Source organism: Fukomys damarensis, unplaced genomic scaffold (assembly GCF_012274545.1).
Source record: "Fukomys damarensis isolate Sample0158 unplaced genomic scaffold, DMR_v1.0_HiC HiC_scaffold_33, whole genome shotgun sequence".
NCBI classification, from domain to species: domain Eukaryota; kingdom Metazoa; phylum Chordata; class Mammalia; order Rodentia; family Bathyergidae; genus Fukomys; species Fukomys damarensis.
The window spans coordinates 52,340,489-52,356,609 of NW_022900945.1; the positions used below are offsets into that span (position 1 = coordinate 52,340,489).

Consider the following 16,121-nt stretch of genomic DNA (forward strand, 5'->3'; position numbering starts at 1 on the left):
GTGCAGAGAGTAGGGGAGCTGGGGATCCTCATCACGCTTTGGGGGCACAAACAGCCCGGATGGGGTAATGGTGGTGACGGTGGGAGGGGCCGCTGGCCTCCAGTTCCGAGTGTGCTAAAGCTCTAGGGTCTTGTACTTCTGTTCATTCCTTTGGTTCCCGCTGGAGCGCAGCCACGAGCAAGAGGCTGGTTATCTCCTCACCTCAGTGGTGAGGTTGTGCTTTGTCTCCATTCAGCGCTGCCGCAGCAGAGTCCTCCGCTGGCTTCCTGGTCCCCCGGCTCTGCCCTCTCTGCCCCACTGACCTCTTCGCCAGTCGGGCCATGGGGCCTCTTGTGTGCGCTCCCTCTCCTGAGCGTAGGCCCCTCAGTGCTCTCTGGGGCTGCGTAGCTCGAGTGTTCGGCTGTCACTCTGCACCACCGCAACCCGGGCAGCCTTGGTCTCCGGAGACGGAGAAAATGGACAGGACGTACAGGCGGCAGACCTTGGCACTTCCTGTCGGCAGCCTTGTCTGGCAGAAGAAGTGCTGGCCCAAGGGCAGGAAAGTGCTCGGGCTGGTCTTGTTTTTAAACATGTATCAACTGTGCCAGGCATTACTGTATTACTTTTGTATTAACCAATCATTACCAAAAAAACAAAAACAAAAGCAACTAAGCTTTTGCCAGGTGTGATGGCGCACACCTGTAATCCCAGTATTTGGGAAGCTGAGGCAGGAGGATCACCAGGAGTTCAAGGCCAGCCTAAACTGCATAGCAAAACACTGTTTTCAGAAAATAAAAAAGGCCGGGGATTTAGTGTCACCAGCAACAGTAAGAGCAGAACAGAAGGATAATCATGTTGTATGAAATCAGGAACAGAAAGCCAAACACCATATGCTCTTATTTCTATGTGGAAGCTAAAAGGTTGATCTCACAAAAGTACAGACTAGAATAGTGGATACCAGATCCTAGGCAGAGAGCCAGGGAGAAGCAAAGCAAGAGAGGGCCGTGAAGCGCACACGGGGTGCAGGTGTGCACGAGGGATGATGTGCCCACTGCTGACAAAAATTAAACAGCCTGTAGAGAGGATTCTCAATGCTTTCAACACAAAGAGGCTACAGGCTGGGAGTTCAGCTCAGCTGTACAGTGTGTACTTTCCTTCCCAGCACCAAAGGAAAAAAGGTGGCAGATATCTGCATGGCAGATACACCAACTCCCGATGCAGTCATTACACACTGTCTACATGTGTGCGACCTGGTGTGGAGGCGCATGCCTGTAATCCCAGCACTTGAGGAGGCTGAGGCAGGAGGATCTCTGTGAGTTCGAGACCAGCCTGGGCTACATAGTGAGTTCCAGGTCAGTCTCACTGCATAATGAGACCCTGTATCAAAAAAAAAAGGAAAATGAAAAGAGCACCGCACACTGACAGCCCAGCAGGCCTCTGACCCAGGCAGCTGAGAGGACGCCCCCCACAGGGTGGGAGATAAGTGGAAATGGACAAAGAGGCTCCTGTCAGCTTCCACTTCTTCCTCTCCAGGAGTCCCGGCCCCTACACGTGGTGCTAGGAAATGAAGCCTGTGACTTGGACTCCATGGTATCTGCTCTCACCTTGGCTTTCTACCTGACAAAGGTGAGTACCTAGAATGAAAAGATTGGGGTTCAAGATTCTGCGGTGCCACTGCCCAGCTCTTAGCCGAGGGTGAGTTAAATCCCTTACTCTGCCAAGTCTGTGTCACATCCGAAATAACGTCTCAGCATTGCTGTGAGAAACGAATGAGGACGTCTGTTCTGAGGCGCTAGTAAGCCACGAAGCAGTCTGCAAACAGCACGTTTGTGGGTTCCTTCTGGGTGTCAGGAGCTCGTCCAGGTTGACTGTCAGGGACCGATCGTCCTTAAGTGCAGCATTGCATGGAAAAGCAGGACTTTGTCAGGGTTATCTTGTTGACCTTTGTGTCACTGCCAGGGAGGGAAGGGAAGAGACATCCTTTTGGGCCTGGGGGTGCAGTGGTAGAGCATGTGCTTGGCATGTGCAGATTCTTGGGTTCAAAGCCCAGAACCCCTCCAAAAAATTATCCTCCATTTATTTCTCTCTAATATCAGACAAGTAATGTCCCAAAGTCCACCACGAACTGAGGGATCACCATCTGTTGTTTATTTTTACAGCCTAGGTAGTTGTGGCTTTGAGGAACGTGGTAGCTTACCCAAGATCATGTCTGTTGGTCCCAATACTCTTGTTGCTTCTAATTTTTTGGTGTTGGCCTGGAACCCTGGGCCTCGTGCATTCTTGAGGTGTGTTCTACCACCACCGAGCTACCCCTCCAGCCCAGTCTTGCGACTGTTTCCTGTCTTCCAAAACTTTGAGATGCCTTCTTTTCACTCTCCTGTGCAGACAACTGAAGCTCAGGAAGTCTTTGTACCAGTTTTAAATATAAAACGTTCCGAGCTACCTCTGCGAGGTGACAACGTCTTCTTCCTTCAGAAGGTTCATATTCCAGAGACCCTGTTGATTTTCCGCGACGAGATTGACCTGCACGCACTGCACCAGGCTGGCCTGCTCACCCTCATTCTTGTTGACCATCACGTCCTGTCCAGGTAAGTAGAGAGAATTTCACTTGATAATGCACACACCAGACCAAAACGACTGAAATACAAGCAGAGCGGAAGGAGCCAGGTGTGCTGGTACACCTGTAACCCAGCACGGGATCACCTCGAGAGGCTGAGACCCCCTCTGCTCCTGGACGCTGCCGAGGAAGCACCCTCAGTCTCTCTCCCGACTGCCGTCACGTCTGAGAGGCTCCTGGGAGCCCAAACAGCTGGGGAAGTGCTGCGTCGGAACAGCCAGTGAGAGTCTGAGAAGCCGTTGTGAGCATGGGCAACGTTCACGGCCTGTGTGGCAGTGAGGGGTCCAAACACCAAGCACTCCGGGGACTCTGGGTTTTCACTTATACCACTGTGGGAGAGGTGGGTGCAGCCACGAACGCACGGCCACCCGAGGTGGGTGAAGAGGTGTGGGACCACAGAGCTGTCTCAAGTCAGAGACCAGGTACCCACTTAACTGTGAGGAAGATCTTCACTGGTGGCTTAAAGAACATCCTAAAAGGGCTGGGGATGTAGCTTAGTGGTGCCACGCCTGCCTCTCAAGTGCAAGGTCCCAAGTTCAATCCCCAGTACCGCAAAAAAATAAATAAAGAAGATACTGAAGAACATCACCTATGAGATGATTCTGAACAGTACGGAAAGCTGAAGTGACTGAAGTCACTGGGAAGAGGAGGGGCTTTGCTTTTGCAGCCTGTGATGACCTTGATTCTGGTAAGATCGCCATTCAGAAATCCCATGCTGTGAACGGCCACAGCTGCCTGCGGAAACGGGAGATGGCGAGGCTTCCTCCAGCCAGAGGTCAGAGTGGTTCGGGAGGTCCTGGTGGCGGGGATGGCTGCGGTGGATTTGGAAACGATGGAAGCAGTTTGGGAGCTGGCGGAGGATCCGATGATTCTGGCAGTTACAACTGTCAGTCTTCACGTTTCGGACCCATGAAGGCAGGAAACTTTGGCGGCAGAAGCTCTGGGCCCTGTGCTGGTGGAGGCCACTACTTTGCCCAAACACGAAATCAAGGTGGCTGTGGTGGTTCCATCAGCAGCAGCAGTAGCTGTGGCGGTGGCAGAGGTTTTAGTGCTGCCGGGAAACAAAGCTTAGCAGAGAAGTGACAGGGAAGCTGCAGGTTAAGACAGATTTGCGAACTCAGCCAGGCCCTGTGGGAGAAGTGGTTTAGGACAGTACTTGTGTATGGGCCAAAAAACTCGAGCATTGTGGCTAATTATGTAACAGGTTATTTCGGTTTCCATTCTGTGGAAAGTGGAAAGCATTCCAACAAAGGGTTTTAATACAGACCTTTTTTTTTTGGCTCCTGTGCTGTTGATTGCTAAATGTAATAGTCTGATCATAACACTGAATAAATGCGTCTTAACAAAAAGAGGCTGAGGCAGTAGGATCACAGAATTCAAGGCTGGCCTGAGCTACATAGTAGGAGCCTATCTCAAAAAACTTAAAAAAAAAAAACCATTTAAATCTGCCTTTGATATACTTTATCATTAAGATTTTTTTGTTTTGTTTGTTTTTTGAGACAGGGTCTCACTATGTAGTTGAGACTGATCTGGAACTCACTATGTAGCTCAAGCTGGGCTCAAACTCACAGTGATCCTTGTGCCTCAGCCTCCCGAGTGCTGGGGTTACAGGTGTGCGCCACCAACTCTATTTTCAATTTAATTAATTTTTTTTTTGTACCAGGGAATTGAACTCAGGCCCTTGAACTTGCATGGCAGGTGGAGGCACCACTGAGCCAAATCCTCAGCCCCCTTAATTTAATTTATAATAGGGTCTTACTATGTAGTTTAGGCTAGCGTTGAACTCACTATATAGCCCAGGCTGGTGTCAAACTTTCAGCAATTCTCCTGCCCAGCTTCATTTTATTTGTTTAGGGTTTTTTGTTTTGTTTTCTTCTTTTTGGGTGTTTTTTTTTTGTTTTGTTTTGTTTTTGGTACTGGGGATTGAACTCGCTTGCAAGGCAGGCAGCAGAACCGCTGAGCTAAATCCCCAGTCCATTCTTTTTGGTTTTCTGAGATAGGGTTTGGCTGTGTATCCCAGGCCTCGAATTCACTGTGTAGCCCAGGCTGGCTTGGAACTTGTGGCGATCCTCCTGCCTCAGCCTCTCAAGTGCTGGGATTATGGGGTGTGCTACCATACCAGCCAATACCTGGGTATTTTTTAAAAGGCTAGCAAAGGTATTTCCTACATAGACTCTTAGTGATTTTGGAATGTGTTATACTGGAGTCTATAAATACCTCATTCGTGTCTAGGGAATGTACCACAATGCCTGGCTCATTCATATCTGTTTAACAAATGTGCATAACTATTAATAATTCCACCCCTAATTTAGGACTAGGGAAAACCCTGCCAAAAAAGCAACATGAAGATGAGACTTGTCTAAGTCTGTCTGGCTCCTGCTAATCCTCTTTTCTTTTTTGTATTAGACATGAAACCCAGGGCTTCAGGGCATGGGCAAGTACATGCTGGGAAGTACAGTACTCAGCTAAGGAATATCCCCAGCTGTTTTTAGCTATAGCTCAGTGCACCCTTGGTTCAGTCCCCGGTACCCCCACACACACACTCGGCTGAAGAAAGAACTGAGAGGATTAAAGGAGAGACAGAAATAACCAAAAGTCTATGTGTTTGCCTAATCTGTCTGTATGTCCTTTAATTGAGGGCGGGGAGATGGAGATGGGTTAGATGCGGCCAGAGTACCCCTGTGTTTCTCTTTTCCCGTACCTCCCCTTCTATAGAAATGACGCAGCTCTGGAGGAGGCGGTAGCAGAGGTGATGGACCACCGGCCCATTGAGCAGAAGCACTGTCCTCCCTGCCACGTGTCAGTCGAGCTGGTGGGGTCCTGCGCCACTCTGGTGACCGAGAGAATCCTGCAGGGGGCGCCAGAGATCTTGGACAGAGAGACAGCAGCCCTTCTGCATGGTGAGGGCAACCTTGAGGTTGGACCGGACTAGTTCCTCTAGGGAAAGTGGAGAAGTCCACACTCTTCCAGCCTAACCCATGCACTTTAAAAATCATCCAGCTCAAGCCGAGTGTGGGGGCGCACGCCTGTCATCCCAGCACTCGGGAGGCTGAGGCCGGAGGATCGCTGTGAGTTTAAGACCAGCCTGGGCTGCATAGTGAGCTCCAGGACAGTCTCAACTACGTAGTGAGACGCTGTTTCAACAAAAACAAAACAAAAATCATCCAGCTCGTACCAAAGGATGAGATTCTTTGGGGGCCAATTAGGCACTTGTTTAAAGACCTGTGGGATGTTATGCTGGAGAAAATGGACAAGACGTACAGGCGGCAGACCTTGGCACTTCCTGTTGGCAGCCTTTTCTGGCGGAAGAAGTGCTGGCCCAAGGGCAGGAAAGTGCTCTGGGACCAGCTTCCCTGGAAACTATTTGGTGTCCTTGAGCAAATGAACAAACCTCACAGCCTTCTTGTTTTCATTTTCTCCATTTATAAAAAAGGGGTGGTTGGACTGAACTTGCTCTTCCAATTTCAAGAGTCTTTGCTGGAATTTGGCCTATTCAAGAGTTCCCCTCTGCAGCTCAGTTTCAGAATCTCTAGGGACTGAGATACTCAGGCTGTCTTTCTGTCTTTTCTGCATGTCCTGTGCGTGTTTAGGATTTAGGGGGTCTGCTTTACTCAGGACACAGTGCATTTCTCATTTTTTTCCATTGTTTTTTGCCCTGCAAGTTGATTCTTTGCATTTGGTTTGAAGGTTCTGTTATTCTAGAGTCATGAATGGATGGGCACTGGATTTGAGTCTTGCTGTCTCCCTTCTCCACAGGAACCATCATCCTGGACTGTGTCAATATGGACCTTAAAATCGGAAAGGCAACCCCGAAGGACAGGAAGTACGTGGAGAAGCTAGAGGCCCTCTTCCCAGATCTGCCCCAAAGAAATGAGATCTTCAGTTGCCTACAAAAGGCAAAGTTTGATGTATCAGGTAAGCATTGGCAAGCTTTGTCCCCTGTACTCGGGAATACCATCAAGACAGTTGTAGATCCAAGCAAGATGGCACTCACCTGCAATCCTAGCATCAGGAGCCTGGGGCAGGAAGATCACAAGTTCAAGCCCAGCCTGGGCAATTTAGTGATTCAGTGAGACCTTGTTTCAAAGTAAAAAAAATTGTCTAAACTAGGGCTGAGGCTGGGTGTGGTGGCACATGCCTGTAATCCCAGCACTCAGGAGGCTGAGGCAGGATGATCGCTGTGAGTTCAAGACCAGCGTGGGCTACATAGTGAGTTCCAGGTCAGTTTCAACTACATAGTGAGACCGTCTCAAAAAAAAAAAAAAAAAAACTAGGGCTGGGGCTGTAACTCAGTGTGAGGGCCGTGGGTTCAAGCCCCAGTACTGCCCCAAAGGGGAAAGAAAAGGTCTAATCCAGTGACAAGAGCACAATATCCAGTACTGAAAAACATTTTTTTCAATAAAAGATGCTTATTGTTAGAGCAAGAGCTGTGTAATAGAGAGGCAGAAAAAATTTAGAGCGACTACATAAAGGGCAAAGGAAGAGAACAACAAGCTTCCATAATCTGCCCAGCTTCTGCCTGCTGACATAAAAAAAATGAAGGGAAAAAAATAGAGGAGACAAAAAAGCAAAGTACTACAGGAACTTTTCGAAGGCACAAACATACAGAAAGGGGAAAAATTAGTGCCGAAGGTAGAGCTCAGTGGTAAAGTGCTTGGCGACGTGCTCCGGGGTTCGGTTTCCAGCCCACAAATAAAGGCCGGAGGAATGAAGGGGAAGCTGTGCCGCTTGATTTTCTCCAGTCCCTGCTCTGAGGTGACCTAACCCCATCAGGTGACTGACCAGTATCTCCCGTGTTCATCGCCCGCGGAGAGGCCATGCTGCCCTTGTCCTTGTCCTCACCCGTCTGGTGACGGGGCCCTCGGTCCCACCCCCACTTGACCCCAGTCTTGTGTGTGATTGCCAGGACTGACCACCGAGCAGATGCTGAGAAAGGACCAGAAGGTCATCTGCAGACACGGCGCCAAGGTGGCCGTCAGTGCCATGTACGTGGGTCTGGAGGTAAGAGCGGCGGGACGGCCCTGCTTTCCGGCTCCCTGACCCCCACAGCCAGTTACCTCCCACTGAATCTCCACGAGCTGTGCACCCCACAGCACGCAGATGTAACCAGATCATGGCAAATCGTACCTCCCTTTCCTGCCTTTTCATTGTGCTTTTCATAAAATCTGAAGCCCTTCCTGAGGTGTCCAGGCCCTGCTGGATCTCACCCTTGTCTTTCTGCCAGGCCTGCAGCAACACCGGTTTTCTCTTTTCTCGCAGTTAAACGCATCCCCCACTTGGCCTTTGAGTGTCTTCTCTCTGCAGAACTGTTTCCTTCTTATCATTCAGTCCTCAGCTCAGATATGTCCTGTTTTCAGAGGTTTTTTTCCTGACTGCTGTAACTGAAATTATATCTCCTATGTTCAAAAAATCTCTAGCAAGGCTCTGGATTTAGCTCAGTGGTTCCGCTGCCTGCCTCACAGGCATAAGGTGCCAAGTTTGAGTCCTGGTACCAAAAAAAACAAAATATAAGTGACATAAAAAATCCCAAGCAGGGTATAGTGACAGTCACCTGTATTCCCAACCACTGGGAGGCTGAGGCAGGAATATCACTGGAGCCCAGGAATTTGAGGTCAAGTGTAGACCGCATAGTAAGACTCCATCTCAAACAAAAACAACAACAGAAATCTCTAGCTGTTAATTTGTCTTGTTTTCTTTGTAGCACCTAACATGCTGAAATGATCCTGTTTCATAGTTCCTTGTTGTCTGTATTCCTCTGCTAATTTATCAGCTGTGGAGAGCAGGGTCCTTTCTCTGGTACCGTAGTGCTGTCCTCAGCGATGTTTGCTGAGTGGGTAAATGAATACTCGTAGGTTTTTTGTTGTTCTTCGGTACTGGAGATTGCACCTAGAGGGCTCCTACATACCAGGCAGTCACTGTACCACGGAGCTACATCCCCAGCCCTTTTAAAAAATTATTTTATTTTATTTTTATTTACTTTTTTGGTACCGGGGATCGAACTCAGGACCTTGTGCTTGTGAGACAGGCCGTGGCACCACTGAGCTAAATCCCTGGCCCAAAATGATTTTATTTTGATAGAGGGTCTTGCTAAGTTGCTCCAGTTAGCCTCAAACTTGTGATCCTCCTCTCTCAGCCTCCCAAGTAGCTGGGATTACGGGCATTTGCCATTGTACCTGGCAATGATTTCATCTTCGTATCTGAGTCTTTTTTTTTTTTTTTTTGAGACAAGGTCTTACTATATAATCCACTGGACATGAACTCACAGTGATCCTCCTGCCTCAGCCTTCCATGTACTCAGATTACAGGCACATGGTACCACACAGGAACCTGATGGGAGCACATACTCTCATGTTCTGCTTTCTGCTTTGTACTATGTAAAAAACACTTAAGTAATTAAGAAAAAATAGCATGGCCTTTTCTGTTGTGGTGTAAAATATAGTTTGGGAAGCAAACGTAAGAATGACAAAAGGCTGGGCTGGGGATTTGGCTCAGTGGTTCCACTGCCTGCCTCGTAAGTGCAAGGACCCGAGTTCGATCCCTAGTACCAAAAAAAGAATAAAGGCTTACTAAGTACGTTACTACAGTGCAAATTAACACGTTAAAAGACTAAGGATAGAGAAAAGCCCTGATTGGAAATAGGTGATGGTATTACTCACCGGGAGAAATCCTGCATGAGATTTGGGAGAGGAGCTATACATTGGCGAAGTGGAGCCAGTCAAGGGTGTAGTACCACACGTCTGCACTCTGGTTCTTTTAATGGTGCTAGGGAGTGAATCTAGGGCTCTTTTTACTTTTTATTTTGAGATAGGGTTTCCCAGACTGTGCTTGAACTTGGAATCCTCCTGCCTCAGCTTCCAGAGTGCTAGGATCACGGGTGTGCAAAACCGTGCTTGGCACAGATCTGCTCGTATTTGTGGGCCCTGTTCTGCTTTATAGTAAAAATGCTCACAAAGCAAAACTCTTGCTTATTCGATCGCAAAAGCAGAAAAGCCTTTGACATGCCAGGTTGCGTTACCCTGTTTTCTTTTTCTGTTTGGTTTGTTTGTTCTTGTTTTGGTGCTGGGATTGAACATGCTAATCATATTATCCACCATTGAATGGCACCCCCAGCTCCTCATATTTTCATTCTTTTTTTTTGGTATCAGGGATCGAACTCAGGACCTGGTACTTATGAGGCAGGCACCAGCACCACTGAGCTAAATCCCTGGCCGTGTGTGTGTGTGTGTGTGGTACCGGGGATTGAACTCCAGCCCTGTGCTTGCAAGGCAGGCAGTGGAGCCCCTGAGCCAAATCCTAGCCCCATATTTTCGTTCGTAAAACAATTACTTTTGGTAATTGTTGGTCTCCTTATTTTACAGATGTCAAAACTTAGGTCCAGGAAGTGACTGTAACTCCTTGACCACCTGACTAATGGACCTGGTTTTTCAGTCAGTTCTGTCTTAATCCAAAACCCTCATTCTCCGTGTTCCATCTGGTGGCCTCCTGGCCTGGGTACAGCACGGTGAATCCTAGGCACCTTCTGGCGGAGAATAAGGCTTCTCTGTTGTCATCGGAGACAGACCGGGTCCGGCATGGCTCTCACCCTTCTCCTCCTCCCTCCCAGGCCTTCCTGCAGAGGCCGGGCCTCCTCCCAGACCTCAGCGCTTTCTGCCAGGCTCACAGCTGTGACGCCCTGGTCGCCATGACCATCTTCTTCGACGCCCATGACGAGCCGGTGCGGCAGCTGGCTGTGTTCTGTCCCCACGTGGCACTTCGAATGGCGGTGAGTGTCATCCCCGTCCCTGCTGGGCTCCGAGCTCGTCTGTCCTCAGCTCCACGCAGGAGCTCTTGACCTGTGCCGGGAAGCCCGCTGCCCCCTTGCCCCTTCTCCACGTGTGTGAGTGTGCATCACCATCACGCCAGTGTGGAGCACGGGTCGCCACAGAACTAGGAAGGGCTGTGAATCTGGAATCAGCTTGGATTCTTGGCTTAATCATTAACTCCTCTCCGCTGCAAATCTGTTCCTTGGCTTCCGCTCGCGGCCTAGACAATCAGAAACGGGGTGGGCCGCGTGGCGCCGCGGCGGAGCAGGAGGCCCGGCTTCTGTCTCCAGCACTTCTTTCTTTTATAACCAGGCAGACATTAATCGTTAGAGCGTGAACCGTGTGCAGCAGTGGTGGAGGGCCATGTTTATTCCTTTCCTGTTTTTCCATTTGGCGATTTTCTGTTCCTCTGTTGGTCAATGATTAGCAAGAGAAGAGTTTAAAAGTGGACTTGAGGCAGTTCAGGGAGCCTGGGTTGCTTAGACTGTGAGGACTGCTGGAGACCAGCACAGCAGACAGCCCTTGCGCCTGTGAGAGGTAGGTCGCCGCTCCCATTTCTTCGACTTTGCTTTCTCCCCCAGCAAGCAAATGTGATTTCATTCAGTGTGAGTCTGGCATTGTGGAAAGAGCTAATTTTCTAAAACCTGACAGACGCTTTCTGTCCCCAGTTTGCCACTGGGGTGCCTTTGAGCTAAGGCGTCCACTGACTCCTGAGTCTGTAAAATGGCACAGTGGTGCTTGGTCCCATGAGGTCACTAACGCAGTACCCTCGAGAGTAATCACCCAGCATAGTGGCTCCGACTGGTCCTGTCGTGAAGGAGAGGGTACTTTGGCTCTAAAAATAGCTCTTCTAGGCTGGGGATTTGGCTCAGTACTCCCATGCCTGCCTTGCAAGTGCAAGGTCCTGAGTTCAGTCCCTGGCCGGGGGCGGTGAGTGCTTTTCTACTGGGTATGGAGGTACACACCTGCAATCACAGCTACTTGAGAGGCTGAGGCTAGAGAATACAAGCTTGAGGCTGGCCTGGGCAACTCAGCAACTTAGGAGGGTGTTTCAAAATAGAAGAGCCGGGGCTGGGGATTGAGCTCAGTGGTTCTGCCGCCTGCCTCGCAAGCACAAGGAGCTGAGTTCGATCCCCGGTACCAAAAATAAATAATAAAAAGGGGCTGGAGATGCAGCTCAGTGCTTCCTGAGTTCGGTCCCCAGTGTCACAAAAAATAAAGTAGCGCTCTTCCACCTTCCAGAATCTGCCCCTCTCTGCTGCCCTGAAGCTGTGTGATGTCTGATGATGCCCCTGGCCTGGGCTGCCTCTGTGCTGGGAGATAGGAATCCTCTTCAAAATGAGCCTCCACCACTCCGCTTCCTCCTTTGTTAGGGACAGCATTAATATATATTGATGTAGAACACTGGTTTTGGTTACAAACCTGAGTTCAAGGGTCAGTTTTCCTTCATACAAACCGTAAGTTACCTCAACTACCTCACCCTCGGCTTCCCTACCATAAATGAGGGTGAGAGTAACCCGTCTCAGGAGGTAGTCTGAGTGTTAAATGAGGTAATATTTGTCAGCGGCCTGACTCCCATCCTCCTTGCTTCTTTCTGCCTCAGCCTTCCCTTGGCCTCCAGAGGTGTCGGCCCCACCCTTGAGCCACAGCCATACACTTGGAAACAGCGCGGTGTCGCAGTCACTTTCTTCTCCCTGGGACACAGTGCCCAACACGCGCAGCTGAGAGGAGGAAGGGTTCCTTTTGGCTCGTGGTTACCATCCAGGGTGGAAACAGCATGGCGGAGGGGCACACAGCGGGCACCTGCTGGCCTCATGATGGCCGGAAGCAGAAGAGAAGGGAGGCGTGGGGAGGGAGACAGCGCCACCCGGTGACCCAGGTGCTCTGACCGGGCCCAGTCACCTCCCACATCCCACCTCTGAGCGCAGGAGCCTTGCATGTTGCTGGAAGAAGATAGGGCCTCTCATTGTTGAGTCAGTGAGGCTCGCAGTGATTACAGACCTGTGCCGCCTTGCCCAGCTTGCAGGACGTGCCTGACCTAAACTCTTAGGCTAGACTAGAGTGTTAGAACCCAGGGCTCCTGGGTTCTGGTTCAGACTCTGATCGTCCGCATGATTTTGCTCCAGGCGCTTCCTCTCTCTGAGCCTTGGTTCCCTTTTTTTTTTTTTTTTTTTTTTTTGCAGTACTGACGATTGAGCCCAAGGCTGTACAGCACTGCTGAGATACATCCCTGGCCCCTTCTCCTTTTAATTTTGAGATAAGGTCTTGCTAGGTTGCCCAGGCTGGCTTCAGCTTGCCCAGGTCAATCCTCCTGCCTTAGTAGCTGGGATTATAGATGAGTACCCCATGCCCAGCCAGACATCCTTGGTACTTTTTTTGTGGTGCAAGAAGAGATTAGACTCAGGGCCTTGTTATCTGCTGGGCTAGTGCTGTACCCCCTGAGCCCAATCCCAACCTACGTTTCCTTATTAATAAAAATAAGATCTAAACGGTTCTGTGTCTTGCCAGGTGTGGTGACCCATGCCTATAATCCCAGCACTCTGGGAGGCTGAGGCAGGAGATTGCAAGCTCGATCCCAGCCTAGGCAATTTAGCAAGATCCTGTCTCAGAATTTTTTTAAAAAGGGGCTGGGTATGTAGCTCAGTGCAGAAGTCCTGGGTCCCAGCTCCAGCATTGGGGCGGGGTGTTGTGTTTCTAAAATACTGTGTGTATTAGTAATAATGTGTATTATTGGTTGCACACACTAAAACTGAAGTTTAAATGACTTAATTAAAAAGTTCCCTCCTCTCTTGACACTTCTCACTTGGAAGCCTGAGTTTTTCACTGCATTGAGTTCTACGTCCTTTCCTGTCCTTGTCGCCTCTGTAGCTCTGTGGAGCCCTGGAACGCTCCCACTCTCCGACGCTGAAGCTGACCCCTTTCCCAAGCACGCAGCCCAACCTGCAGGCCTATCTCCAGGGCAACACCCAGGTTTCCCGGAAGAAAGTTCTGCCTCTGCTCCAGGAAGCCCTGTCAGCATATTCTGACTCCATGAAGATCCCAGCAGGGCAGCCTGAAGCCACATCCTCGGAGCAGGTGGACAAGGGGTTGGACAGGGCAGGGAGCGCCCTGACTCCTGGACTGAGCCAAGATGAAGACGACCCCCCGCTGCCCCCCACACCCATGAACAGCTTGGTGGATGAGTGTCCGCTGGACCAGGGGCTGCCCAAGCTCTCCGCCGAGGCCGTCTTCGAGAAGTGCACCCAGATCTCGCTGTCCCAGGCTCCCAGTGCTGCCGCGTCAAAGAAGTGACTCTCGGGAGGGGCTGGGCGTGGGGGAGGTGGCCTGACACCTCCAGTGCATGTTTGGAGATGTTCAGGACTGTCCTCGTGAAACTAGGAGGCAAAAGATGGAAAAGAAAGCCGCTGCTTGTAGAAAAGGCTTTCTGCCTTTCCCTCTGGTCTCTACCAATCAGACTTGTCATTATTTAACTTTATTATTTAAATCTGCACTGACTTCCCTCTGTTTCATCTGCTGGGCACAATGTAATGTAACGCATCCACTGTCCCGGCAGAGTGGGGAGGCAAATGTAACCCTGAAGTGCCCTCGGTCCAGACCTGGACCTGGAACGAGACATTCACTGATGCTCTCTTGGACTTCTCCTCTTTTAACGGTGCGGGGGATTGAACTCTGGGCCTTGCGCATGCGAGGCAGGTGGCAGAACCACTGAGCCAAATCCCTGGCCCTGGACTTCATTTTTTCATGTACTTATGTAAGTTTTTATTGAATACTTACTTCGAACTAGATAGAAAGCGGGTGTGCTTTAGAAACTCTTGCTCCAGTTTTCAGCCTTCAGCAGATTTCTGGGTTTCCAACTTGTCTTCCTGTCCCCTGGCATTTGCCAGAGTGGTGGTTGAATTTTTATCCTGAGCTTACCGTGGCTATTTCCGGTCTGGTTTGGGAGCAGATCAAAGGCCGTGACCTTGTGTCCCTATTGGGTGGCCTAGCTTTCTGTCTGCTTGGGTTCCTCTATCCCAGAGTCACAGGGACCCTGAAGACCCCTGGTTCTTGAGAGTCGAGGAAGGGCTTCCGACCCCATAGGCACTTTTCCTCACAGGAGCGGGAATCCCGAGTCTGTCCCTGGCCTGGTAGGTCAATGAATTCCTCGTCCATTTCTTTCCATTCTGTCATGTTAAAAGGAAACGAAGTTCTTGTACCGACGGCCACAACCTGTGTGTCTTCTGGTGTCTCTAGGTCTCGTCTCCATCTGTGGAACAGGGTTTGGACTAGATGTTCCCTGGTAGGCTGTGACGTGCCTCTGGCTGTGTCTTTTCCTCTCTTCCGTGGCTCTGCCTTTTTCTTTTGTTTTCCCAGGAATGCTGGGCTCGCTGGGTTGTCGTTGTCCACGTGGTTGTGCTGAGGGCGTCAGTCTTGTGTAGCATGTAGAGGGCTGTGGTTCATACCACAGCGGCCCGGCGGAGGGCGCCCTGACCTGTTCTGCATGTGTAGTACCCTTCCTCCTCCAGACCAGCTTGTTCTCCTTCCTGCCCCTTACTGTTTGCCAACAATTTCACTGAATGTCATATGCGATGGTTTCGGGGTGGCATCTTCTGGGGTGAAGGGGGCAGTATGGTGTCTGTAGCCATTTGAACGGTAAAAATATTGCTGTGATCACTGAACCAAAGCAATTTACGTTTTGTAACTTGGGTACTTTATTTCACATTTTGTTAAAGTATTAAATACTTTTTCCTGTTTGGAGTCTTATTGTCACCTTTTACAACTGTCATAGTCCTTTACCTTGGGTAAGTGTTTCTGCCTCCCACAGGTTTACCTCCCATCTTTGTACTGGCCTCTGTCAACTCTAACAAACCCCCCCTCTCTTGGAAGTGGGGGTGGAGTGAGGTGGTGAAGCCAGGGCCTTTGCAGTGAGTTTTATCACACACACCCACGCCCCGTATTTTTTTTGAGACAGGGTCTCACTGTGTAGTTGAGACTGACCTGGAACTCACTATGTAGTGTAGCCCAGGCTGGTCTCGAACTCAGTGATCCTCCTGCCTCAGCCTCCCAAGTGCTGGGATTACAGGTGTGAGCCACCATGCCCAGATATCAACTCTTTTATTTTTCATTTTGATACAGCCTCACCGAGTCAACAAGCTGCCCGGGCTGAGCTTCAGCTTGAGCTTGCTGCCCTCCTGCCTCAGCCTCTCAGTGTGCCCCTGTGCACCACCGCCCCAGTTATGGTCTATCCAGCATTACTGAGGAATGAACCTAACGCCTTCACACGGAGCTGCAGCCCCACTCCTTTTTTTGCTTTTGTTTTTGGGGGAGAGTGGAAGGATAGGGTCTGCATAGGCAATTCAGGTTGGCCTTGAACTAATTATGTAGCCCAGGCTGGACTCTTAACTTGAGGTGATCCTCCTGCCTCAGTCTCCTGAGTGCTAAGATTACAGGTGTGCGCCACCATACCCAGCAAATTTTTGTTTTGTTTTGTTTTTTGAGACAGGGTTTCACTATGTAGTTGAGTCTGACCTGGAACTCAGTATGTAGCCCAGGCTGGTCTCGAACTCATAGCGATCCTCCTGCTTCAGCCTCCTGAGTGCTGGGATTACAGACATGTTCCACCGTGCCCGGCTATTTTATTTTTTTTTTTATAATCTTGATACAAGGTTTTAGTAAATTGCCCAGGTGGACTTGAACCTTTTTTTTTTTTTTTTTTTTTTTTTTTTTTTAAAAAAAAAAAAAGT

The 16,121-nt window shown here is 49.8% G+C and overlaps 1 protein-coding gene across 1 annotated transcript in view; it reads left to right on the forward strand.

Annotated features, from left to right (window-relative positions):
- The window catches only part of Prune1 (prune exopolyphosphatase 1), a 22,438-nt gene extending 7,092 nt beyond the window's left edge, over positions 1–15,346 (forward strand). The window contains exons 3-9 of the mRNA XM_019206384.2: positions 1,513–1,605; positions 2,365–2,567; positions 5,312–5,496; positions 6,353–6,511; positions 7,503–7,597; positions 10,200–10,358; positions 13,267–15,346. Coding sequence (XP_019061929.1) covers positions 1,513–1,605; positions 2,365–2,567; positions 5,312–5,496; positions 6,353–6,511; positions 7,503–7,597; positions 10,200–10,358; positions 13,267–13,689 — 1,317 coding nt within the window. The 3' untranslated portion in view covers positions 13,690–15,346. The remainder of the gene's footprint in view (positions 1–1,512; positions 1,606–2,364; positions 2,568–5,311; positions 5,497–6,352; positions 6,512–7,502; positions 7,598–10,199; positions 10,359–13,266) is intronic.
- The last annotated feature ends 775 nt before the right edge of the window (positions 15,347–16,121 follow it).